The sequence below is a fragment of the Delphinapterus leucas genome, chromosome 9 (assembly GCF_059928025.1).
Source record: "Delphinapterus leucas isolate spDelLeu-1000000601 "Yukka" chromosome 9, BTC_Dleu_Yukka2, whole genome shotgun sequence".
Classification (NCBI taxonomy): Eukaryota; Metazoa; Chordata; class Mammalia; order Artiodactyla; family Monodontidae; genus Delphinapterus; species Delphinapterus leucas.
Genome location: NC_143137.1, coordinates 43,658,809 through 43,686,101, shown reverse-complemented (window position 1 = coordinate 43,686,101; position 27,293 = coordinate 43,658,809). Strand labels below are relative to the sequence as shown.

Here is a 27,293-nt window from a genome sequence, read left to right as displayed (position 1 = left end):
CCTCATCTCGGCATCAAGACCCGGCTCTACCCAACTGCCTGCAAACTCCAGTTCTGTTCGCCTCAGGCCAAACGACCAGTAAGACATGAACACAGCCCCACCCATCAAAAAAAAAAAAGACATGACAAACAAATATGTTACAGACAAAGGAGCAAGGTAAAAACCTACAAGACCAAATAAATGAAGAGGAAATAGGCAAACTACCTGAAAAAGAATTCAGAGTAATGATAGTAAAGATGATCCAAAATCTAGGAAATAGGATGGAGGCACAGATTGAGAAAATACAAGAAATGTTTAACAAAGACCTAGAAGAACTAAAGAACAAACAAACAATGATGAACAACACAATATCTGAAATGAAAAATACACTGGAAGGAATCAATAGCAGAATTACTGAGGCAGAATAACAAATAAGTGAGCTGGAAGATAGGATGGTGGAAATAACTGCTGAGGAGCAGAATAAAGAAAAAAAGAATGAAAAAAATTGAGGACAGTCTCAGAGACCTCTGGGACAACATTAAACACACCAACATTCAAATTATAGGGGTTGCAGAAGAAGAAGAGAAAGAGTCTTAGAAAATATTTGAAGAGGTTATAATTGAAAACTTTCCTAACATGGGAAAGGAAATAGCCACCCAAGTCCAGGAAGTGCAGAGAGTCCCATACAGGATAAACCCTAGGAGAAACACACCCAGACACGTATTAATCAAACTAACAAAAATTAAATTCAAAGAAGAATATTAAAAGCAGCAAGGGAAAAGCAACAAATAACAAACAAGGGAATCCCCTTAAGGTTATCAGCTGATTTTTCAGTAGAAACTCTGCAGCCCAGAAGGGAGTGGCATGATGTATTTAAAGTGATGAAAGGGGAAAACCTACAACCAAGATTACTCTACCCAGCAAAGATCTCACTCAGATTCGATGGAGAAATCAAAAGCTTTATAGACAAGCAAAAGCTAAGAGAATTCAGCACCACCAAACCAGCTTTACAACAAATGCTAAAGGACCTTCTCTAGGTGGGAAATACAGAGAAGAAAAAGACCCACAAAAACAAACCCAAAACGATTAAGAAAATGGTAATTGGAACAGACATATCAATAATTACCTTGAATGTAAATGGATTAAATGCTCCAACCAAGACACAGACTGGCTGAATGGATACAAAAACAAGACCCGTATATATGCTGTCTATAAGAAACCCACTTCAGACCTAGGGACACATACAGACTGAAAGTGAGGGGATGGAAAAAGATATTCTATGCAGATGGAAAACACAAGAAAGCTGGAGTAACAATACTCATATCAGATAAAATAGACTTTAAAATAAAGACTATTATAAGAGATAAGAAAGGACACAATATAATGATCAAGGGATCAATCCAAGGAGAAAACATAACAATTATGAATATTTATACACCCAACATAGGAGCACCTCAATACAAAAGGCAAATGCTAGTAGCCTTTAAAAGGAAAATCGACAGTAACACAATAATAGTGGGGGCCTTTAACACCCCACTTCCCCCAAAAGACAGATCATCCAGACAGAAAATAAATAAGGAAACACAAGCTTTAAATGACACAATAGACCAGATAGATTTAAATGATATTTATAGGACATTCCACCTGAAAGCAACAGAATACACTTTCTTCTCAAGTGCACCCGGAACATTCTCCAGGATAGATCATATCTTGGGTCACAAATCAAGCCTTGGTAAATTCAAGAAAATTGAAAACGTATCAAGTATCTTTTCCAACCACAATACTATGAGACTAGATACCAATTACAGGAAAAAGTCTGTAAAAAGTACAAGCAAATGGAGGCTAAACAATATGCTACTAAATAACCAGAGACCACTGAAGAAATCAAAGAGGAAATCAGAAAATACCTAGAAACAAATGACAATGAAAACACGACAACCCAAAACCTATGGGTTGCAGCAACAGCAGTTCTAAGAGGGAAGTTTATAGCAAAACAATCCTGCCTCAAGAAACAAGAAACATCTCAAATAATCAACCTAACCTTACACTTAAAGCAATTAGAGAAAGAAGAACAAAAATACCCCAAAGTTAGCAGAAGGAAAGAAATCATAAAAATCAGATCAGAAATAAATGAAAGAGAAATGAAGGAAATGATAGCAAAGATCAATAAAACTAAAAGTTGGTTCTTTGAGAAGATAAACAAAATGATAAGCCATTAGCCAGACTCATCAAGAAAATAAGGGTGAAGACTCAAATCAATAGAATTAGAAATGAAAAAGGAGAAGTATCAACTGACCCTGCAGAAATACAAAGGATCATGACAGATTATTAAAAGCAAGTATATGCAAATAAACTGGAAAACCTGGAATAAATGGACGAATTCTTAGAAAATCACAACCTTCTGAGACTGAACCAGGAAGAAATAGAAAATATAAACAGACCAATCACAAGCACTGAAATTGAGACTGTGATTAAAAATCTTCCAACAAAAGCCCAGGACCAGATGGCTTCACAGGCGAATTCTGTCAAACATTTAGAGAAGAGCTAACACCTATATCCTTCTCAAACTATTCCAAAATATACCAGAGGGAGGAACACTCCCACACTCATTCTACAAGGCCACCACCGTCACCCTGATACCAAAACCAGACAAAGATGTCACAAAGAAAGTAAACTGCAGGCCAATATCACTGATGAACATAGATACAAAAATCCTCAATAAAATACTAGCCAACAGAATCCAACAGCACATTAAAAGGATCATACACCATGATGAAGTGGGGTTTATCCCAGGAATGCAAGGATTCTTCAATATATGCGAATCAATCAATGTGATACACGATATTTACAAATTGAACGAAAAATACCGTATGATCATCTCAATAGATGCAGAAAAAGCTTTCAACAAAATTCAACACCCATTTATGATAAAAACCCTCCAGAAAGTAGGCTTGGAGGGAACTTACCTCAACATAATAAAGGCCATATATGACAAACCCACAGCCAAGATCGTTTTCAGTGGTGAAGAACTGTGTAACCGTTTCGTCTAAGATCTGGAACAAGACAAGGTTCCCTACTCTCGCCACTGTTATTCAACGTAGGTTTGAAAGTTTTAGCCACAGCAATCTGAGAAGAAAATGAAATAAAAGGAATCCAAATAGGGAAAGACGACGTAAAGCTGTCTGTTTGCAGATGACATGATACCATACATACAGAATCCTAAGGATGCTACCAGAAAGCTACTAGAGCTAATCAATGAATTTGGTAAAGTAGCAGGATACAAAATTAATGCTCAGAAACCTCTTGCATTCCTATACGCTAATGATGAAAAATCTGAAAGACAAATTAAGGAAACACTCCTATTTACCATTGCAAGAAAAAGAATAAAAAACCTAGGAATAGGGCTTCCCTGGTGGTGCAGTGGTTGAGAGTCCGCCTGCTGATGCAGGGGACACGGGTTCATGCCCCGGTCCGGGAAGATCCCACATGCCACGGAGCGGCTGTGCCCGTGAGCCATGGCCACTGAGCCTGTGTGTCCGAAGCCTGCGCTCCATAACGGGAGAGGCCACAACAGTGAGAGGCCCGTGTAACGCAAAAAAAAAAAAAAAAAGAAAAAAAAAGAATGAAGTTGGAACACTCCTTAATACCATACACAAAAAGAAACTCAAAATGGAGTGAAGATGTAAATGTAAGGTCAGACACTATTAAACTCTTAGTAGAAATCATAGGCAGAACACTCTATGACATAAAGCACAGCAAGATCCTTTTTGACCCACCTCCTAGAGACATGGAAATAAAAACAAAAGTAAACAAACGGGACCTAATGAAACTTAAAAGCTTTTGCACAGCAAAGGTAACCATAAACAAGACTAAAAGACAACCCTCAGGATGGGAGAAAATATTTGCAAATGAAACAATTGACAAAGGATTAATTTCCAAAATTTACAAGCAGCTCAATATCAATAAAGCAGACAACCCAATCCAAAAGTGGGCAGAAGACCTAAATAGACATTTCTCCAAAGAAGGTGTACAGATTGCCAACAAACACATGAAAGGATGCTAAACATCAGTAATCATTAGAGAAATGCAGATCAAAACTACAATGAGGTATTACCTCACACTGGTCAGAGTGGCCATCATCAATAAATCTAGAAACAATAAATGCTGGAGAGGGTGTGGAGAAAAGGGAGCCCTCTTGCAGTGTTGGTGGGAATGTAAATTGATACAGCCACTATGGAGAACAGTATGGAGTTTCCTTAAAAAACTAAAAACAGAGCTACCATACGACCCAGCAACCCCACTACTCGGCATATACCCTGAGAAAACCATAATTCAAAAAGAGTCATGTACCACAATGTTCATTTCAGCTCTATTTACAATAGCCAGGACATGGAAGCAACCTAAGTGTCCATTGATACTTAGAAGATGTGGCACATATACATGATGGAATATTACTCAGCCATAAAAGGAAACGAAATTGAGTTATTTGTAGTGAGGTGGGTGGACCTAGAGTCTGTCATACAGACTGAAGTAAGTCAGAAAGAGAAAAACAAATACTGTATGCTAACACATATATATGAAATGTAAAAAAAAAAACACAAAAGGTTCTGAAGAAAGTAGGCGCAGGACAGGAATAAAGACACAGATGTAGAGAATGGACTTGAGGACACAGGGAGGGGAAAGGGAAGCTGGGAAGAAGTGAGAGAGTGCCATGGACCTATATGTACTGCCAAGTGTAAAATAGATAGCTAGTCAGAAGCAGCCGCATAGCACAGGGAGATCAGGTAGGTGCTTTGTGACCACCTAGAGGGGTGGGATATGGAGGGTGGGAAGGAGACGGAAGAGGGAGGAGATATGGGGATTTATATATATGTATAGCTGATTCACTTTGTTATAAAGCAGAAACTAACACACATTTGTGAAGCAATTATACTCCAAAAAAGATGTTTAAAAAAAAAAAAAGACTGGAGTGAGGGGAAGACTGGGGAAGCTCCAAGGGGAATGATATGACAGCAGAGAATACCAGGGTGTTTGCCATGCACCATGGCAGGCATACTCAGTGTATTTTATTCCTTATATAATTGAAAAGAGTATGACTAGGGGAATGAGAGCAGATATATTCTTGAATTCTGGCTGAGGGTGACAAATTGAAGTTAAAAACCAATTTAAAGAGGTAATATATTTATAGAATTTGTCAATGTACCTTTGGGAATATAAATAAATATTTCACATGCACGTATCATATTACCTTAAGTTCCTTAAGCAAAAAGACTAAGGTAATTTTTGTACTCCCAACATTTCTTTCTTTATGAAATTGCACATAATAATTGCTCAATAAATGGTGAACTTAATAAAGTATGTAACTTTGATCTCAGAAAGTGTACAGTCTCTTTGCAGAGACTGAATATAATCATCTGGAAAGTTAAATAAGAGTACATGGTTGGGGCTTCCCTGGTGGCACAGTGGTTGAGAGTCCGCCTGCTGATGCAGGGGACGTGGGTTCGTGCCCCGGTCCGGGAAGATCCCACATGCTGCAGAGCGGCTGTGCCCGTGAGCCATGGCCGCTGAGCCTGTGTGTCCGGAGCCTGTGCTCCGCAACGGGAGAGGCCCACATACCACAAAAAAAAAAAAGAGTACATGGTTGTATGTATTAAGTGCACAGTAAACTGTAGAATTCTCTATATAAATTCAGAGAAAATGCAATGTTATGAGGTGGTTAAAATTGATAGATAATCTTTGGATTAATTGCTAAAGTTCCAATCCCTGCTCTGTTATTAATTGGCTATATGACCTTGCAGATTATTTAAACTCTTCTGTTGCTATGTTTATTCTTCTGTAAAATGGGGCTATTGTTATATAGCCAATAGCCTATTGGGCTGTTGAGGTTTAAACAAGAGAGTGAATGTGCAGTGCTTTAGATAGTGATTGGCACATATAAGGCTTCTATAGATGGTAGAGAAATAAAGGTTTCTTGGGGTAGGTGAGACTGAAGCCAGATCCTGAGGAATAGGTAGAGTTTAGACAATTGGGGAAGAAGGTTATATATCATGAATTATAGGTCTGACATTTAAATTGCTTTGTGACCTTTGGCAAGTCTCTGAAATTCTCTGTGCCTGGTTTTCCTTCTTATAAAAAATGGGTTTTTGTAGTTATAGTGCTTGATGTATGCATAGCTGGTGCTCTTATCATAGTTGCTCTTATCATAGATGTGGTTATTGTCACTGATGTCATCATCATTGTCATCATTGTTGTCATCATAATCATCAGGGTAGGAGATAGACAAGACTTTGGCTGTCTTGGAGCTGATGTTTCAGGGAATGGAGGGAACGGAGGGAACCAAGATTTATAATTGGGGAAGGGTCTTATTGCAAAATCTCTCTTCAAATGAAAGAACTATTAGAAAAATAGAGAACTTTGATTATGATTACAGGGATTTAAGCTGCCTACTGTGTCCAGGATGTGGGCTTTCTATAGAATAAATTTTATTTCACATCAATTTTTTGAAACAAACTAATGATACCAGGTTGTACTTTTGCAATGGCTGTTTTCTTACCTTTTTTTGTTATGTTTGTTTGTTTTTTACCTTTTGAGTAAAGCTCTTTTTAGAAGGATCCAAATTTTGCGTTTTTACCATACTGAAACCTATTATAAGATACGTAGTTAAAATGACTATGCAGCTTGCTGTTGTGACCACATACCTTTGGAATGAGCTTTGAAAATGTTAAGTTGTTGATGCAGAAAATCACGATAAGGCAGTAGAATTATTTTTATTAAGCCAGTAGAAATTATATGTATATTCCAAAAAAGAAATCTTTGTCCTTTTGGTATTCATGTCAGAGTTAGTGATAATTCATATAGTTTCAGCTACTAGTTATGTGTTAATAAGCCTTTTCCTTAATTATTTTTCTCTTTAGAACGATATCGCATCCAGAGTGAACAATTTGAGGATCTTTGGCTCATAACAAATGAGCTTATTATCCGCCTTCAGGAATATTTTGAAAAACAGGGAATCAAAGATTTCGCATGTTCTTTTTCTGGATCTATGCCCCTTCAAGAATATTTCGAGTTGATCGATCATCATTTTGAGGTGTGTATGATAATAACCTGTATCATCTGTAATTTTTCAATATACAAAAGCAAGATGCTACAGAGGTAAGGATTCTAGTATACATGCTATTAGGCAGCGTACATCAAGTTGTTATTCTTACGTGGATGGTGGGGTTGTGAATCTGTTCCTGCCCTTTTGCCCAGTTTGTGATCAATTGCAGACTTGTACAGAGTGGCTGCCTGGAGCTGTGGCCTGGCCTCAGAACAGAGCTGGTTTAATTCTCCCACATGGGGATTTAACCTTTGACCCCAATAACCCAGTGTTAAAACTATTTGAGCTTATTGGCAGCCAATTGGCTAACTAATTCTAGCAGGCCATAAATGAGGTGTGATTATAAAGTAAAGTGATTTTTCCTTTTCATTTTTAACAAGCACACCAGAACTTCTGCATCTGAATGAGGGTTAATCACGTAAAATATTCTCCAGTATCTGGCACAATGGGTGCTTAGTAAATGCTGAATGATTAAATGTCTAAATTAATGAGATCTGACAGTGACTTTGTTGCCTGGATATGTTTGCATTTCTTCTTTGGAAGTACCTTCAGAGCCTGTGTTAGATTCTCTTGAGTATCTTGAGGGTGTCAAATCTTCATCCTTTGAAGATTGATTTGATATTTGGAAATAGTCAGGAGTCATGTTTTGTGAAAAAAATTGGACAATGAAAGTCATTGTTTTAAGTCCCATGTGTTAAAAAAAAATTCACCAGGCTCTTCTTATTTGCCTATAAGTAGACCCTGTAGGGAATTACAAAGAGGAATTTCAAAAAAATTTTGCACTTTGTTTAAGGAAACATTGGTTCCCTAGAGTGGCTACTTTTTAAGGAATCAATAGGTTTTTGCATTTCAATTTGTAAACTATGGTGTGTGTTGTGTGTGTGTGTGTGTGCACGTGTGTGTGTGTGTGTGTGTGTTAGTGAGAGAGAGGATGAGAGAGAGAAAGAGGGAGTGAGAGAGAGAACACGTCATGTAAATTGTCAGTCACATGAACATTCTACTTAATGTTCAGTCCCTTGAACATTCTAAGAGCATTGACTTTAACCTACAAGTAAAGACTTCTTTGAATACAGTGTGAACATAAAGGGAAAATTTCAGTGCATACCATCCAATTGCAGATAACACGGCATTGTCAGATAAATTGAATTTATTTGGGTCTTCCCTCATCTAAGCTGATAATATTGTATAGGACAGTATACCTTGACCAAATTGTGGCACCAAAATCAATAGTTCGGGAAATATGTTTAGGTACTCTAAGTATTGAGAACCTTTATAATTCTCTAGGATATATCTTAAGAAATTCGTGCTTCACTGTGCAAAACTGGGGTCCAGTGACTTATGGAAGAGAGTCCACAGAAAGACTATACTAATTACCTATTTGTAATATTTAAAATAAAAAAATATTAGATTCTAATTGACTATGTTTGACATACAGTCTGCCTCCCTCCTCCCCGCCTTATTTGCTGGCTAGTAAATCCCTGGAGTTTCCACATCAGGGACATTTCCTTTCTGGGGAGGGACTTAGGGAATGTGGTGAACTATAGGCGCTTTTGTTACATAGTTAAAAAGGGCATGCTTATACTTCCTTTGCTCTCCGGCCCCGCTCTACTTTTTTTTTTTTTTTTTTTTTTTGTGGTACGCGGGCCTCTCACTGTTGTGGCCTCTCCCGTTGCGGAGCACAGGCTCCAGAGGCCATGGCTCATGGGCCCAGCCGCTCCGCAGCATGTGGGATCTTCCCGGACCCGGACACGAACCCGCATCCCCTGCATCGGCAGGTGGACTCTCAACCACTGCGCCACCAGGGAAGCCCTACTTACTTTTTTTTTTTTTTTTAATATGACTTTAAACTTTGAATCAAGGTGGCTTTTGGAATCTATGTGTCCCTTAGTGTAAGCTCCCTGAAAACAGGAATTTTTGTCTGTTTTATTCATTGTTGTAATTCCTAGAGTCTAGAACACTGCGTGGCACTAAGATCAATAAATATTTGTTAAATGTTGAAATTTTGACATGTGAAAACATTTCAATCACTGCTGTTTTGTTACTCGTTCAAAGGAATGATAACCTGGCTAATGTCTCAGTTTTGAGAATATTTAAAAAATTTTTTGTTTCATGAATTGAGGAATAAAGTATTATAGCAGGAAATCATATAATTAAAAGGGTGAGTTATTGATAACTCTAATATTCTTTTTTAAAAATTTAGTTGTTATGTTACTTAACTTTTGGTAATGAAAGTTTTTTTTTTTCCTTCAAGAGAATATACTTTGATTTAGTTAGCTACTTAATGCTTCTGAAACTGGGGTTAAAAGAAGTTAATAAAATTCCAAGTTTTTTTTCCAATCATGTGCCTGTTCTCCATACATGCACTGAAAAGGTAAGGAAATTTGGTTTGATATCAGAAATGTAAACTATAATATGTTTGATTTCTGAACATTTTGAATATGATATTTACTTCAGAACTAGTTATGACTGTTTTGTTAAGTTGAATTAGCAGTTCACATGATCTGCATTCATGGAGTATTCCCTATGACTTTGACTAGCTTTCTTTATTTTAATTTATTAAATTCAAAAGTTATGAGAGGAGTTATACTGAAAAGAGTCGTTTCTGATTCTCATCCTCCCACTATTCAGTCTCCTCTTTGGAGGCAATTTTTGGTGTACAGTTTCTTGTGACCTTTCTAGAACTATTCTATGCAGTCACAACTATATTACTATATAGATTAAAAAAATACATGAATGATATTCTGTATTTCAGTTTTGCTTTGTTTCATTCAGTGCATCTTTGGCTAGCATTGCTTATCAGTACCTGGTGGTCCTGCAAAGTCCTCTTTATTTATTCAACCTGTTCCTCTATTGATGAGTATTTTGATTATTAACATTATCTTACTATAATAGCAACAGAAAAAATCCTATAATGAATATCCTTGTGTGTACATTACTTTTTGCAAGCTCACCCCTAGGATAAATTCCTGGAAGTGGGATTGCCAGGTCAAACGCTGTATGTTTGAGAGCTATTTGTACTAACTTTTCTGTGAATTTTGCCCACTTTTCTATTGGATTGTTGCTCTTCTTCTTACTCATTTGTTTGGGTTGTGGTCCTTTTTCATCAGTTTGTAGATGCTTTCTAGATATTATAGGCATGGTTTTTTGTCTCTGTGGTTATTGCTATTATTTTTTACAGTTTGCTGTTTGTCTTATCACTTTACTTATAATGTTTTTCTCTACCTTTTTTCTTAACCACTTAGAATTAAAAAAATGTTTTTTAGTTAGTAATTTATCAGGGGTGTGTGTGTGTATTTGTGGCTTTTGACTTATAAAGATCTGTCTCATGCTAAGATTATTTTTAAAAATATAATTTTCTAATGCTTTGTTGTGTTTAAACTTTTGATTCCTCTGCAATTGATTTTGTTGTAAAGACTGGGGGAAAAATCCTTGTTCCTTTTTTCCCTTATGTATTTAATCAGTTATCACAAACATTTATTGAATGATCTATCTTTACCCCAATGACAACTGGGCCATTTTTACTAAATTTCTATTTGACCTATTTCACTGTATCATCTATGTATTTATGTATCAAATATCACAGTTTTAATTCTCTAAACTGTGTAACACACTTAAATTTCTTCTTTACTCTTTTCAAACTTTTATTGGCATTGCCAGTATCCTTACTTTAGACACGTTTTGTTGTGCACGTTTAACCTGAATTAAAGAAATTCTTCATTGTAGTTGCGGATAAATGGTGAAAAATTAGAAGAACTCTTATCTGAAAGAGCTGTACAATTTCGGGCCATTCAACGCCGGCTATTAACAAGGTTCAAAGATAAAACACCTGCTCCTCTCCAACACCTGGACACCTTGCTAGATGGAACTTACAAGCAGGTTAGTATAATAACAGTGATAGTTTTATACTACTGGATATAATTTTTTCCCTCACCCTAGAGTCATGTACCAGACTATCAAGATAAGGTATTTCTTTCCTATGTATTATGGAGCAGGAAATAGCACACAAGCCTTAGAGTCAGAATTTAAAGTCAAGCTCTGCCACTTTCTAATTATGTGACCTTGCGTAAATTAGATTAGATCCATCCATATTTTACTTCCCAGGGTTGTTGTGAGGATTTTCCATCTTTTATGTGAAGCACCCAGCTTAATGCCAGGCACATAGGATATGCTCGATAAATAGTACTATTATGATTAGTGTTATTATTGGACAATTCTTAGTACATCCCATAATTATCATCATAATTCTCAAATTGTCTTATAGAGCAATTAGATTACACTTCTAGTTTTATGTCAGTTGATGCTTTGAGATGGAATTCTTTTTTTAAAATTTATTTTATTAAAGTGTAGTTGATTTACAATGTGTAAATTTCTGCTGTACAGCAAAGTGATTCAGTTATACATATATACATTCTTTTTCGTATTTTTTTCCATTGTGGTTTATCACAGGATATTGAATATAGTTCCCTGTGCTATAGAGTAAGACCTTGTTGTTCATCCATTCTGTATATAATAGTTTGCATCTGCTAATCCCAAACTCCCAATCCATCCTGCACCACCCCCTTGGCAACCACAAGTCTGTTCTCTATGTCTGTGAGTCTCTTTCATAGGTAAGTTCATTTATGTCATATTTTATATTCCACATATAAGTGATATCATATGGTATTTGTCTTTCTCTTTCTGACTTACTACACTTAGTACGAGAATCTCTAGGTCCATCCATGTTGCTGTAATCACATTATTTCATTCTTTTTAATGGCTGAGTAGTATTCCATTGTATATATGTACCACGTCTTCTTTATCTGTTCATCTGTCATTGGACATTTAGGTTGTTTCCATGTCTTGGCTGTTGTGAATAGTGCTATGAATAGTAGGGGTGCATGTACCTTTTTGAATTATAGTTTTGTCTGGATATATACCTAGGAGTGGGCTTGCTGGATCATATGGCACCTCTATTTTTAGTTTTTAAGGAGCCTCCATACTGCTTTCCATAGTGGCCACACCAACTTATATTCCCACCAACAGTGTAGGAGGGTTCCCTTTTCTCCATACCCTCTCCAGCATCTGTTATTTGTAGACTTTTTAATGATGGCCATTCTGACGGTTGTGAGGTGGTGCCTCATTGCAGTTTTGATTTGCATTTCTCTAATAATTAGCGATGTTGAGCATCTTTTCATGTGTCTGTTGGTCATGAGATGGAATTCTTAAATAGCCCTTTGTTCTAAATCAAAAAGTCTATTTTCTTCATCTTCCTGATTCGTCCTTCTACCAGTGGTTTATCATTTGCATGACTAGGGTGGTCTGGGTCTCACTCTTAAGGTATTATGTCTTCAAAAACTATTCAAAATTATCATCTCAGGCTTGAAATAATAATTTTTAAAATTCAAATTTCATGGGTCATGCCTCTGCCAGTTCCACTATAAAGAAGTCAGCTTTGAATAACTGCATTATGTCTTCTCATATTTCTATACAATATCACTGATCTGTTTCAGAATCGGTGTTGGTGATATGAATATTCTGTTGATTTTTTGATTGAATTTTTTTGTTGAGATAGTTGTGTATTCCCATGCAGTTATAACAAAAAATACAGCTAAATCTCATGTATCCTTTACCCACTTTCTTCCAGTAGTAGCATTTTGTAAAACTATAGCATAATATCACAACCAGGGTATTGACATTGATAAAATCTATAGATTTTCTTCAGATTTCCACAATTTTACTTATACTCATTTGTGGGTGTATTAAGTTCTATACAGTTTTATCACACATGCAGGTTTGTGTATCCACCACCACATTCAAGACACCAAACAGCTCCATCACACAAGACTCCCTCATGTTGTCTTTTATTAACAGAACTCCCCTCCCGTCCACTGCTCTCTACCACATTCTGTTGTTTTTGAAAGAACGAATCAGGTATTTTTTTTTTTATAGTTGGCTTTTCTAGAGGAAAGAAAAATAGCTTACCATGTAAACATCAATAAATGTATCGATAATACATTTGCTTCTTGAAATTTTCATTATTATTTGAAAATTAGTAGCAATTTGAGGGACAGTCTATAACAATAGTAGGGTATTGGAAAGAACACTGGGCTTGAAGTCCAAAGACCCCAGTTCTGTCACTTATTAGCTATGCGGCTTTTGGCAATTCCCTTACCTTCCCAGAACTTCAGTTTCTTTCTATAAAATGGAATAACTACTCACTGTGTTGTTACAAAGATTCTATTCCATAATGGATGTAGAAATGCTTGGTAAATTGTTCTACAAATATAGACTGCCAATTTCTTTTGTGCTGGAGCAATTATGTGACTCTTAGGTTAGTAGACACTAACGCTCTTTCTGTTCCAGACTTCTTTTTTCTCTCTTTGGTACACTTTTTGTTTTGGTTTGTTTTTCATTTTCTTTCTTTTTTTCCTCCTCCTTCTTCTTCATATCTCTTTGATGACGTATCTCATTCTTAGGTTTCCTGCCACGCCTGCACTTGGGGCTGAAGAAACACTGAATCTTATCTTTAATGGTGCTGTATCTTTTTGTGGACACAATGGCAGAGGGGTCTTTAAAGGGGTTTGATGAGGGTGCTTGATTTAATGCTTTCCATATTTTCTATATAGCAAGACTTCCTTTGTCTTTTATACATTCTCAGTTCTGGGGTTTATTTTTTTCTGCTTAACTCCAGGTTGGGTTTTTCCATGATTTTTAGTATGGACAAGATGATCAAAACCATAGCGTTTTGCTTGAATCTATGTGTTAAGTCTCCATTCTTTTTAGATCAAAAAAGAGAATGAACAAGCTTTTGAAAGAAACATATGAATACTATAAGAAATTTGACTTAGTTTTAATGCAATTTACTACTTAGTTTTATTATATATATTAAGATTATACAAAATGCTAAATTCTCGAACTTAGTTCTTTATCATCTTCTCAGAAATATGATCACTTTTGTATGTTTTTGTGTCTTTCTAGACCTCTTTTCTTTGCATTCAAAAACAAAATGTTGTTTTGTGAGGCTAAAAAATTCATAAATAGTATCATACTATATGTATTAGTCTGCCTCTCTTTTGTGTTTTTCTTCCAACAGTATGTACTGGAGCTCTTTTCACACTATGTAGATCTACTTCTCTGTTTGTAATGGCTGCATAGTATTCTGTAATCTAGACATTCTGTAGTATGGAAAAACACAGTTTATTGAAAGATAAATCTTAAAAATAGTTTTAACGCTGAGTCTAACACTGAGAAAAATCCCTTTTAGACAATTCTATTGTGACTAGACAGGTGTATGACATACCTCACTATCACATACCTTTGGTTTAGTGTAAACTTATCTTTATACTTTGCCTGGCTAGGGGGCAGATTACTTGGATGACTTACTTGGCAGATTAGCCAAGCCCATGAAGTAATGATTTGTGCTAGAGCCTGCCCTTACTCTCCATGGCATAACACCATTGCATGAGTGTCACTAGATTTGTAAAGTGTTTTCCTAATGTGTCAGTTTAAAATTAGTTCTGCTACCTGTGTGGAGTCCTTGTTTTCTCATGTGCAAGGGGCTTTTAATTTTCTCTTTTCTGTGGATCTTAGTGCCACTTTAGTTTTAGTTGGATAAGCATTCTGAGCTGTACATTGATAAATTTACTTCCTGTCCATTTATCACCAGGCATCTGGAAGATGCTATATTGTCATCATTTAATGAAGTGGTGATAATTGCTTTATGTGAAAATAGAAGCAGAAGTCTGTATCCTCCTAAAACTAGTGTGTAAACTCTCTGAAGGCAGGGACCTTTTTTTTCTTTTGTCTTATTCACTACTATATTCTTAGCACAATACATTTCTTGTCATGTTATAGGTGCTTAATAAACATTTGTTCTAGGAATGAATGCTTTCTTGCCACTAAGATAATTTCTTGAAACTGGATGTCTTGGATAAGGGCAATCCTACAAAGAACAGAGCAGCAGAGAATTCTTTCAGTTCAGGCTCATGAATCATTAGGATGATTTATTCTAAAATCCTCAAAAGCCACTAAAAAAATGAAACTCTCCTCGCTTCCTAAATAATATTGTTGGAGGACTCAGGTAAACTGCCATAGCTAGGAAGGTTTTATTGCTGAAAATTCTTAACTAAAGAAATCTTTTCTATTCCTTTTTTGTGAGTATGTGTGTGCCAGAGTTAAGTATGAAATAATCATCTGTTGAAATATCTCAATGCAGATACAGAGGTTAAATTTCATCATATTGTAAGTATAATGAAAATTTCATCATATTCTAGGTGTAATGAGAATTATTTGAGATCTTTCAGTATTAATACCTGTCCAGAAGCATGAAAAGTTTGATTGTCTTCATTTTCCATTTACGTAATTGTTGGGTTCTTTCTCTTGGAAACAAAATTTCTTTCATAAAATGTCCTCTGAACAGTGAAGATAGGATGTAGAAATGTAGAACTGAGGAAGTTTGGGGGTCTTATGGGTGCTAGATATACAGGAACTGCTGTGAATTCCAGTAAAGTCCTTAGGACAAACTGAAAGTGAAGGCCAAGTCCCTTCATATACGAATGATTAAGCATTGCTGAGTTGGCTGTAATGTGAAATAGTTGGTATGGTACATTTACTCATGTAATAGAGTTAGTGATGGTACGTTCGTAGGTTCTGAGGTCAAAGTTTGGCTTACTAGCTCTGCACTCAGTAATGATAGCTATTGTTATTTAGGAGCCAAAAAGTCAATGTACCAGGTACAGGAGTAGGTAAGGTCAGGGTGGGAGGGCAGAATGGCTTCTGTGCCCTTGGTGTTTAGCAGAAACTCTGGGTACCACTAGTTTACATGGTGAGGCCAGTGAAGTGGGTCTCCAATCTTCGAGTGACTTGGGATGTAGGTGCCTTTGAATATGGTCCAGCAAGAGCCTGTTAGAGAAAGCCACTGCTTCTAAGGTTGCGGTAAGACATCCAACATTGTTTCCTTTAAATGCATGCTAATAAATGTTCTAGGGTTTGAAATGGCGTATCTGACTTATTCTAGTATAATGATTAAGAACTCTGTGTCTAGAGACAGCTTACTTGTATTCCAGTCCTGGCTCTGTGACCTTGGGCAAATTACTTAAACAAAAAGAAAGCCAAAACCCTCTTAAACCTCAGTTTTCCCATCTGTAGAATGGTGCCTCCTTCATTGGCTTGTTGTGAGGACTGAAATGTGTAAAGACATTAATTGCTTAGAATAGTGCTTGGAACACAATAATCTCTCAACAAATGTTAACTACAATTCTGAGGATAGTTTTTCATCTTTATTTGACTAATAAGTTATGCCATATTAAAAATGGTGCTATTCATTGATCAGAAAAAAGAGGTTATAATACATCATCTTTCTGAAACGTGGTTATCTGTCAGCATCACAAATCTAGATCTCAGCTAAGAAACATGAAGATCATGTATCCTCAGGGGCATCCCCAAACTCCTCTAGTGTAACTGCCTTGGGTGTTTGGTTCCAGAGAGGATACCAAAAGAAAGGCACTTCAGGATCATGAGGTCAAGTGGCCATCTTCCCAAAATCCCTGATTGTTTCATCTGGATGTATTCTTAGAAGGAAAATTTCTCAATCAAAAAATATTTCTCACTCACACACACACACCACACACACACGTACACATACATATTGCTTAGCAAAAATGTACTAAATTATAGTTACTCCAGCAGTATATAAAAATGTCTATTTTGTAGGTATTATTGTTTTGATCTTTACAGTTCTTAACTGAAAAAATAATTTGACTTATTTCAATCTTTCTTTCTTTGCTTACCAGTGAGATTGAACATTTAAAAAATGTTAATTGGCCATTTATCTTTCTTCTCTTGTGATTTACATATGTAAAACCTTTTGTTCAATAGTATATCAGGTAGTTCAGCTTTTTCTTATTTTGTGTATATTAAGAGTGGCAATCTTTTAGCATACTTTTGTCATGCATAAAAAATACCTTGTGTATGTAAGGAATGTAATCTCTCTTCATATGTAAAAGAAGTTTTACCAATTTGTCATTTGCCTTTTATTTTTATTTATGATGTTTTTTAGACAAGTAAAATTTATAAAGTATTTACATAATAAAGTCTATTCATCTTTTTCCTTTAGGTTTCTCTGTCTAGGAAAGTCTTCCCATGCCAAGAGTATTATCGACTTATAATTTATTTTAACATTTTTATGCTATTATTCTTTTTTTTTTTTTTTGCGATGTGCGGGCCTCTCACTGTTGTGGCTTCTCCCGTTGCGGAGCACAGGCTGCGGACGCGCAGGCTCAGCGGCTATGGCTCACGGGCCCAGCCGCTCCGCAGCATGTGGGATCTTCCCGGACCGGGGCACGAACTCGTGTCCCCTGCATCGGCAGGCATACTCTCAACCACTGCACCACCAGGGAAGCCCGCTATTATTCTTTATATATACTTTTTTAATCCATCTGGAATGTATTCTGCAATTTAGTGAGAAGCTAATCTCCTCGCCAAAAATGGTGAGCTAGTTGTCTCAGCCCCTGTTAACTGCATAATCCATTTTTCTCTTACTGAGCTGAAATACTACTTGTATCATTTAACAATTTTACTGTATAGCAAACTACCCCAAACCTTAGTGGTTTAAAACAACAGTTCATTATTGTTCATGAGTCTCTGAATCAGCTGGGCAGTTCTGTTGACCTGGGCCATGGCTGGCTGTTCTTGTTTGAATTCACTCCTGTGTCTCTGGTTAGCTGGTTGCTCAGCTGGGGACTGGATGGCCTAGAATGTGCTTACTTACGTATTGGCATTTGGCTCACAGTTAGATGGGGTGATTGTACCACGTGTCTCCTGTGTGGCAGGCTGGCCTGGGCTTGTTTACATGGTGTCTACAGGCCCCGGTGCACAAGTATTCTTCAAGGCTCTGCCTGTGCCATGTCTCTAACTCCCCACTGGTTTTGATCAACCCAGATCAAAGGGTTGGGGAAATAGACTCTGCTTCTTTATTTGAGTCGAGAGCTGTGGGCAGTTTTACAATTTACCCTAATTCTAAATGAGCATATACTAAATTAGCAAAATGTTTTGAAAGATAATTTTTTTCAACCTTTCCTAATCCTTGAACTTAGGTTTTCTATACTTTTAACTTTGAAACCTAAATTTTTGTTGTTATTAAAATTTTATTAATTCATAATCAGTTATGGTCTATGGATTTTAAAGATAATTTCTCTTATAATTAGATTTGTCAAGAGTTATTTAAAGCAAACAGAGCATCTGTGCTGTTTTCAGGCTAGTGAAACTGCCTGAATACTTACCTATGTGCTTAGTTATGGTCAGTTGTTTCGGGGATGGAATCTGTTATCTAGTGTCCTTGTAGGTCCCCACCATAGTCCTGTGCAGGGTGGGCGTTATGGGTGTGTGATCTATGCAGTCACAGAGCCCTGTGTTTGGTTGAATGCTCTGTGGTAGCCGTCGTGAAATTCTTAATACTTTTTGAACAAGAGGCCCCATATTTTCATTTTGCCCTGGGCCCCTCAAATAATGTAGGTGGTTCTTGCCCTGTTGGAATACTAACTAACTTTTAATGAGTAGAACAAGACAATTGGGAGCTCAAATACAGAGTAGAATTCAAAGACATACTGGTTTTATTACCACTACCCCAAAACCACCTATAAGTTTCCCCAAAGATGAACAAAAAGGGATGCAGTGGGCATCAATGAGCTCCTCTGAATAAGCTCAAAGACTTCTTTCTGGGAAAGGCATCTTGGTTAACTGACAATGAAGTGGCAAGGGTTATCTCATTTAAGAATATCATCCTGCAATTAGCTGTCTCTAGGCATATTGTGGGTGGCAGCCTTTTTTTAGATTTCCATCCTGTGGGTCACTGGCTTCAAGATGCACCGTGAATAGTTATGAGTTTTGGTGCACAAAGGCTTCAGCCAACCACTTTTCTCCTGTTTTTAACTGCAGGTTATTTCTTATATCCTTATCTTTGATTGGACAGGAACCCCAAAACCACAGCACCACATTATATATTTAGTACCATGCCTTTCCTGTATAGTATCTACGTACCATCACATCAGACTTCACTGGGGGCATCTACCAAGCACCCTTTACTGAGGTCATCCTATAGCTGAAGCTAGAAGAGAGGACTAGGACTATCACTCTGGGAAAAGCACCCCGTGATTCTTACATGGGAAGGATGTGGTTTCCCGTGAATGAGGATTTTCCAGTTGCTCACCACAATTTCTATAACTTATTCTAGAATTTTGGGAAAAAAGTCTTACTGTTTGAAAGAACTTTCACCTTTACTTCTAGTTCTAGAGGCATAATGTTGAAAGAAAGTAACCGTGTCAAGAATTTCTTTTTTTCAGCAGTTAGAAACCTAAATTTCCTCTTTTGGATAATTGGAATCCTGCTTTGTCAACCAACTGAATATATTTTTGGAGGACCTAAGAGAAAAAGTATGGGAAGAGAAGGGAAATTCATGTTTATTGAGCATCTGTTGAGTCTGAGGTACATTTCATTTATTTATCATTTTATACAGCCATCTTGTGAGGGTGGCATTCTTGTTTCCATTTTATGGATGAAGAACTTGAGACTTACAGCAGGGTTAAACAACCTGCTCAGTGTTACACAGTTATTAAGCCATCTATTCCAAAGTCCATGTTTTAGTATGTCTTGTGGCATTTGTACTTAAATTATTTCCAGTGGGAAATAGACATCATAGTTTTCTTTAGCAAAACTACAGTCAGGTTGAAGAAAAAGCAGATTTGTGCAAAATATTTGTACATATTTATGATGTGTATATATTCATGAACATCCAATATTCATTGTATATACACCTATCAGAAGGTAAGAAAATCTTCTGGAGAGTTCCCCAAATGTGTATTACATCTGAAACTTGGGTATCAGAGGAAGAGGTGAGTTTGTTAATTTAACTGATACTGAAGTTCAGTTTCTTTGCCATCAAATGCTAGTGCTTATTGCATTTGGCAGAAAAGCTTTGGAAAATAAGTTCTCTGATGTTATAAAATTTTCACGTGTATTTGTTTGTCAAAGCAGGACTCATTGGTTGAATTGAAATAGGGAAAATTTAGACTTACCCTATGGTTTGGCTGTGTTTTGATGCTTTTATGTGTACTAAGATTTTTTTACTCTCTGCTTGAACACTAACCCTCTGTTGTAACAAGGGAAAAGTGTTTACTAATCTAAAAGTTTAATTGTGTCAGATGACATATGTGTGATGTAATGACTGATAGCCATTAATGTTTTAGAAAGGCACTTGGCTGGTTTTTCTTTTCGGCAAAACAGAGGCTGTATTAGGCATAATTTTAAACAGAGATCCTGTGGTTTGGAGTTTGCTATTTGTTACTTTTTCTGTACTTAAAACTGCCTTCTACTCTGTTTATTTGTGTGTTATTGATATATAAAGATCATTTTAAGTCACGCAAAAATCTAAGAGCTTTTTGGTCTGTGACTTTTTAAATGAGCATGATGTTGGCTGATAACAAAGGAATATGTGATGAAACCATTCAGAGGCCTACTTTCCTCTTTGCATTGGCAAGTAAAAAACAATATGCTGATAGACTGAGAAGGAAGTATCAGGGATTTGATGATGTTGCTGCATTTGTTTTCCTTATAACCACTTAAGAGCTAAGAAAAAGTTCTTTCTCTTCCAAAGGAGATGGAATAAACAGATGATAAAGGGAGCACAAAAAAATGTAACCATATGTTTGGGGATGAATGGGAGAGGTAAGTTAAAAAAATAAAAGGATGGGATGGCAGTAAAAAAATTGAGTTTGCATGTTTTCACCCTATAATTCTATTCTTGGATGTTTATCTAAGAAAATAGTTCACAAAGGAAAAAAAATACATTCATCAAGTTGTTCATTTACAGTATTAATCACCTTTGCAAGAAATTATAAATCAGCTTTCATTTCTTAGAAATGAAAAGTAAAAATGAAAAAAGATATATCATTTCTTATTATTTTAAAAACTGGAATAATATAAAATATTTTATTTTATTTTTTATTATTATTTTTTAATTAATTTATTTAATTTATTTATTTTTGGCTGCATTGGGTCCTTGCTGATGTGCATGGGCTTTCTCTAGTTGCGGTGAGCAGGGGCCACTCTTGGTTGCAGTGTGCAGGATCTAGAGCACAGGCTCAGCATCTGTGGCACATGGGCTTAGTTGCTCCACGGCATGTGGGATCCTCCTGGACCAGGGCTCGAACCCATGTCCCCTGCATTGGCAGGCAGACTCCTAACCACTGCACCACCAGGGAAGCCCCTAAAACATTTTAAATAATTGGAAAGCGCAGATTACTATATAGTAAGTTTCCAATAGATGTATCTATAATACATAAGTGTGCAAAGATTTGGAAGGAATACAAAAAAAAATGACATACATTTGTTTTAGATGACTTTAAATTCTTAAATAATTTAAAAAAATGTTATAATCATAATTTTTTAAGTGTGAATTTTTTTTTCACAATATGTGAATGTACTTAACACTACTGAACTGTACACTTAAAAATACCTAAGGTGGTAAATTTTATGTTCTGTTTTACCACAATTAAAAAGAATAATAACTTTTTGAAAACTGGGATGTGGTCAGAAACTCCTGGTTGTCATTGGTTTTAATTTTCTTTTTTTTTTGCAGTGTAGACTAAACATAACTTTTTTTTTTTTAACAATCCTATTCACTTTTTTTTAAAACAACTTTATTAGAGTATAATTGCTTTACAATGGCGTGTTAGTTTCTGCTTTATAACAAAGTGAATCAGCTATACATATACATATATCCCCATATTTCCTTCCTCTTGCATCTCCCTCCCTCCCACCCTCCCTATCCCACCCCTCTAGGTGGTCACAAAGCACCGAGCTGATCTCCCTGTGATATGCGGCTGCTTCCCACTAGCTATCTATTTTACATTTGGTAGTGTATATATGTCCATGCCACTCACTCACTTTGTCCCAGCTTACCCTTCCCCCTCCCCATGTCCTCAAGTCCATTCTCTAGTAGGTCTGCATCTTTATTCCTGTCCTTCCTCTAGGTTCTTCATAACCATTTTTTTGTTTTGTTTTAGATTCTATATATATGTGTTAGCATACGGTATTTGTTTTTCTCTTTCTGACTTACTTCACTATGTATGACAAACTCTAGGTCCATCCACCTCACTACAAATCACTCAGTTTCGATTCTTTTTATGGCTAATATTTCATTGTATATATGTGCCACATCTTCTTTATCCATTCATCTGTTGATGGACACTTAGGTTGCTTCCATGTCCTGGCTATTGTAAATAGAGCGTCAATGAACATTATGGTGCATGACTCATTTTGAATTATTTTCTCAGGGTATGTGCCCAGTAGTGGAGTTGTTGGGTCATATGGTAGTTCTATTTTTAGTTTTTTAAGGAACCTCCATACTGTTCTCCATAGTGGCTGTGTCAATTCACATTCCCATCAACAGTGCAAGAGGATTCCCTTTTCTCCACACCCTCTCTAGTATTTACTGTTTGTAGATGTTTTGATGATGGCCATTCTGAGTGGTGTGAGGTGATACCTCCTTGTAGTTTTGATTTGCATTTCTCTAATGATTAATGATGTTGAGCATTCTTTAATGTGTTTGTCTTCTACCCAGTTTTGGATTGGGTTGTTTGTGTTTTTGATCGAGCTGCATGAGCTGCTTGTATATATTGGAGATTAATCCTTTGTCAGCTGCTTCATTTGCAAATATTTTCTCCATTCTGAGGGTTGTCTTTTCATTTTGTTTATGGTTCCCTTTGCTGTGCAAAAGCTTTTAAGTTTCATTAGGTCCCATTTGTTCATTTGTTTTTTATTTCCATGTTTCTAGGAGGTGGTTCAGAAAGGATCCTGCTGTGATTTATGTCATAGAGTGTTCTGCCTATGTTTTCCTCTAAGAGTTTCATAGTGTATGGCCTTACATTTAGGTCTTTACTCCATTTTGAGTTTCTTTTTGTGTATGGTGTTAGGGAGTGTTCCAACATCATTCTTTTACATGTAGCTGTCCAGTTTTCCCAGCACCACTTATTGAAGAGGCTGTCTTTTCTCCATTGTATATTCTTGCCTCCTTTACCAAAAATAAGATAACCATATGTGTGTGGATTGATCTTTGGGCTTTCTCTACTGTTCCATTGATCTATATTTCTGTTTTTGTGGCAGTACCATACTGTCTTGATTACTGTAGCTTTGTAATATAGTCTGAAGTCAGAGAGACTGATTCCTCCAGCTCCGTTTTTCGTTCTCAAGATTGCTTTGGATATTCGGGGTCTTTTGTGTTTCCATACAAATTGTGAAAGATTTTGTTCTAGTTCTATGAAAAATGCCATTGGTAGTTTGATAGGGATTGCATTGAATCTGTAGATTGCTTTGGGTAGTATAGTCATTTTCACAATGTTGATTCTTCCAATCCAAGAACATGGTATATCTCTCCATCTGTTGTATCATCTTTCATTTCATTCATCAGTGTCTTATAGTTTTCTGCACACAGGACTTTTGTCTCCTTAGGTAGCTTTATTCCTAGGTATTTTATTCTTTTTCTTTCAGTGGTAAATAGGAGTGTTTCCTTAATTTCTCTTTCAGATTTTTCATCATTAGTGTATAGGAATGCAAGAGATTTCTGTGCATTAATTTTGTATCCTGATTCTTTACCAAATTCACTGATTAGCTCTAGTAGTTTTCTGGTAGCATCTTTAGGATTCTCTATGTATAGTATCATCTCATCTGAAAACTGTGACAGCTTTACTTCTTCTTTTCCTATTTGGATTCCTTTTATTTCTTTTTCTTCTGTGATTCCTGTGGCTAAAACTTCCAAAACTATGTTGAATAATAGTGGTGAGAATGGGCAACCTTGTCTTGTTCCTGATTTTAGTGGAATTGGTTTCAGTTTTTCACCATTGAGAACCATATTGGCTGTGGGTTTGTCATATATGGCCTATATTATGTTGAGATAAGTTCTCTCTTTGCCTACTTTCTGGAGGGTTTTTATCGTAAATGGGTGTTGAATTTTGTTGAAAGGTTTTTCTGCATCTATTGAGATAATCATATGTTTTTTTCTTCAGTTTCTTAATATGGTGTATCACATAGATTGATTTGTGTATATTGAAGAATCCTTGTATTCCTGCGATGAACCCCACTTGATCATGGTGTACGATCCTTTTAATGTGCTGTTGGATTCTGTTGGCTAGTATTTTGTTGAGGATTTTTGCATCTATGTTCATCAGTGATATTGGCCTTTAGTTTTCTTTCTTTGTGACATCTTTGTCTGGTTTTGGTATCCGAGTGATGGTGGCCTCGTAGAAGGAATTTGGGAGTGTTCCTCCGTCTGCTGTGTTTTGGAAGAGTTTGAGAAGGATAGGTGTTAGCTCTCTCTAAATGTTTGATAGGATTCGCCCGTGAAGCCATATGATCCTGGGCTTTTGTTTGTTGCAAGATTTTTAATCACAGTTTCAATTTCAGGGCTTGTGATTGGTCTGTTTATATATTCTATTTCTTCTTTGTTCAGTCTCGGAAGGTTGTGCTTTTCTAAGAATTTGTCCATTTTTTCCAGGTTGTCCATTTTATTGGCATAGAGTTGCTTGTAGTAATCTCTCATGATCCTTTGTATTTCTGCAGTGTCAGTTGTTACTTCTCCTTTTTCATTTCTAATTCTGTTGATTTGAGTCTTCTCCCTTTTTTTCTTGATGAGTCTGGCTAATGGTTTATCAATTTTGTTTATCTTCTCAAAGAACCAGCTTTTAGTTTTATTGATCTTTGCTATTGTTTCCTTCATTTCTTTTTCATTTATTTCTGATCTGTTCTTTATGATTACTTTCCTTCTGCTAACTTTGGGTTGTGTTTTTTGTTGTTGTTTTTCTTTCTCTAATTGCCTCAGATGTAAGGTTAGGTTGTTTATTGAGATGTTTCTTGTTTCCTAAGGTAGCGTTGTATTGCTATAAACTTCCCTCTTAGAACTGCTTTTGCTGCTTCCTATAGGTTTTGGGTCATCGTGTTTTCACTGTCATTTGTTTCTAGGTATTTTCTGATTTCCTCTTTGATTTCTTCAGTGATCTCTTGGTTATTAAGTAGTGTATTGTTTAGCCTCCATGTGTTTGTATTCTTTACAGTTTTTTTCCTGTAATTGATATCTAGTCTCATAGCGTTGTGGTCGAAAAAGATACTTGATATGATTTCAATTTTCTTAAATTTACCAAGGCTTGATTTGTGACCCAAGATATGATCTATCCTGGAGAATGTTCCATGAGCACTTGAGAAGAAAGTGTGTTCTGTGGTTTTGGGATGGAATGTCCTTTAAGTATCAATTAAGTCCATCTTGTTTAATGTATCATTTAAAGGTTGTGTTTCCTTATTTATTTTCATTTTGGATGATCTGTCCATTGATGAAAGTGGGGTGTTAAAGTCCCCTACTATGATTGTGTTACTGTCGATTTCCCCTTTTATGGCTGTTAGTATTTGCCTTATGTATTGAGGTGCTCCTACATTGGGTGCATAAATATTTACAATTGTTATATCTTCTTCTTGGATTGAACCCTTGATCATTAGGTAATGTTCTTTGTCTCTTGTAATAGTCTGTATTTTAAAGTCTGTTTTGTCTGATATGAGAATTGCTACTCCAGCTTTCTTTTGATTTCCTTTTGCATGGAATATCTTTTTCCATCCCCTCACTTTCAGTCTGTAGGTAGGCCTAGGTCTGAAGTGGGTCTCTTGTACACAGCGTATATACAGGTCTTGTTTTGGTATCCATTCAGCCAGTCTATGTCTTTTGGTTGGAGCATTTAATCCATTTACATTTAAGGTAATTATCGATATGTATGTTCCTATTACCATTTTCTTAATTGTTTTGGGTTTGTTATTGTAGGTCTTTTCCTTCTCTTGTGTTTCCTGCCTAGAGAAGTTCCTTTAGTATTTTTTGTAAAGCTGGTTTGGTGATGCTGAATTCTCTTAGCTTTTGCTTGTCTCTTAATCTTTTAATTTCTCCATCGAATCTGAATGAGATCCTTGCTGGGTAGAGTAATCCTGGTTGTAGGTTTTTCCCTTCCATCACTTTAAATATGTCCTGACACTCCCTTCTGGTTTACAGAGTTTCTGCTGAAAGATCAGCTGTTAACCTTATGGGGATTCCCTTGTATGTCATTTGTTGCTTTTCCCTTGCTGCTTTTAATATTTTTTCTTTGTGTTCAATTTTTGATACTTTGATTAATATATGTCTTTGTTCCTCCTTGGATTTATTCTATATGGGACTCTGCGCTTCCTGGAATTGATTAACTCTCTCCTTTTTCCCATATTAGGGAAGTTTTCAACTATGATCTCTTCAAATATTTTCTCAGTCCCTTTCTTTTTCTCTTCTTCTTCTGGGACCCCTATAATTCGAATGTTGGTGCGTTTCATGTTGTCCCAGAGGTCTCTAAGACTGTCCTCAATTCTTTTCATTCTTTTTTCTTTTTTCTCCTCTGTGGTAGTTGTTTCCTATTTCCTATTTTATCTTCCAAGTCACTTATCCATTCTTCTGCCTTAGTTATTCTGCTATTGAGTCCTTCTAGAGAATTTTAAATTTCATTTATTGTGTTGTTCATCATTGTTTGTTTGCTCTTTAGTTCTTCTAGGTTCTTGTTAAACGTTTCTTGTATTTTCTCCATTCTATGTCCAAGATTTTGGATCATCTTTACTATCATCACTCTGAATTCTTTTTCAGGTAGACTGCCTATTTCCTCTTCATTTGTTTGGTCTGGTCGGCTTTTACCTTGCTCCTTCGTCTGTTGTGTGTTTCTCTGTCTTCTCATTTTGCTTAGCCTACTGTGTTTGGGGTCTCCTTTTCACAGGCTCCTCATTCGTAGTTCCTGTTATTTTTGGTGTCTGCCCTCAGTGGTAAGGTTGGTTCAGTGGGTTTTGTAGGCTTCCTGGTGGAGGGTACTGGTGCCTGTGTTCTGGTGAATGAGGGTGGATCTTGTCTTTCTGTTGGGCAGGTCCACATCTGGTGGTGTGTTTTGGGGTGTCTGGGACCTTATTATGATTTTAGGCAGCTCACTGCTAATGGGTGGGGTTGTATTACTGTGTTGCTAGTTGTTTGGCATAGGTTGTCCAGCACTGTAGCTTGCTGGTCGTTGAGTGGAGCCAGGTCTTCGTGTTGAGGTGGAGATCTCTGGGAGAGCTTTTGCCATTTGATATTCCATGGAGCCGGAGCTTTCTGGTCGACCAATATCCTGAATTTGGCTCCCCCACCTCAGAGGTACAGGCCTGACAC

General features: G+C 36.5%; 1 protein-coding gene across 5 annotated transcripts in view; it reads left to right on the top strand.

The window, feature by feature from the left end:
* Positions 1 to 27,293, top strand: part of BBS9 (Bardet-Biedl syndrome 9) — a 453,658-nt gene that overhangs the window by 218,754 nt on the left and 207,611 nt on the right. For all 5 annotated transcript variants that reach the window (XM_089917019.1, XM_089917020.1, XM_089917021.1 and 2 more), the window contains 2 exons: positions 6,894 to 7,066; positions 10,802 to 10,954. In XM_089917019.1, coding sequence (XP_089773145.1) covers positions 6,894 to 7,066; positions 10,802 to 10,954 — 326 coding nt within the window. The remainder of the gene's footprint in view (positions 1 to 6,893; positions 7,067 to 10,801; positions 10,955 to 27,293) is intronic.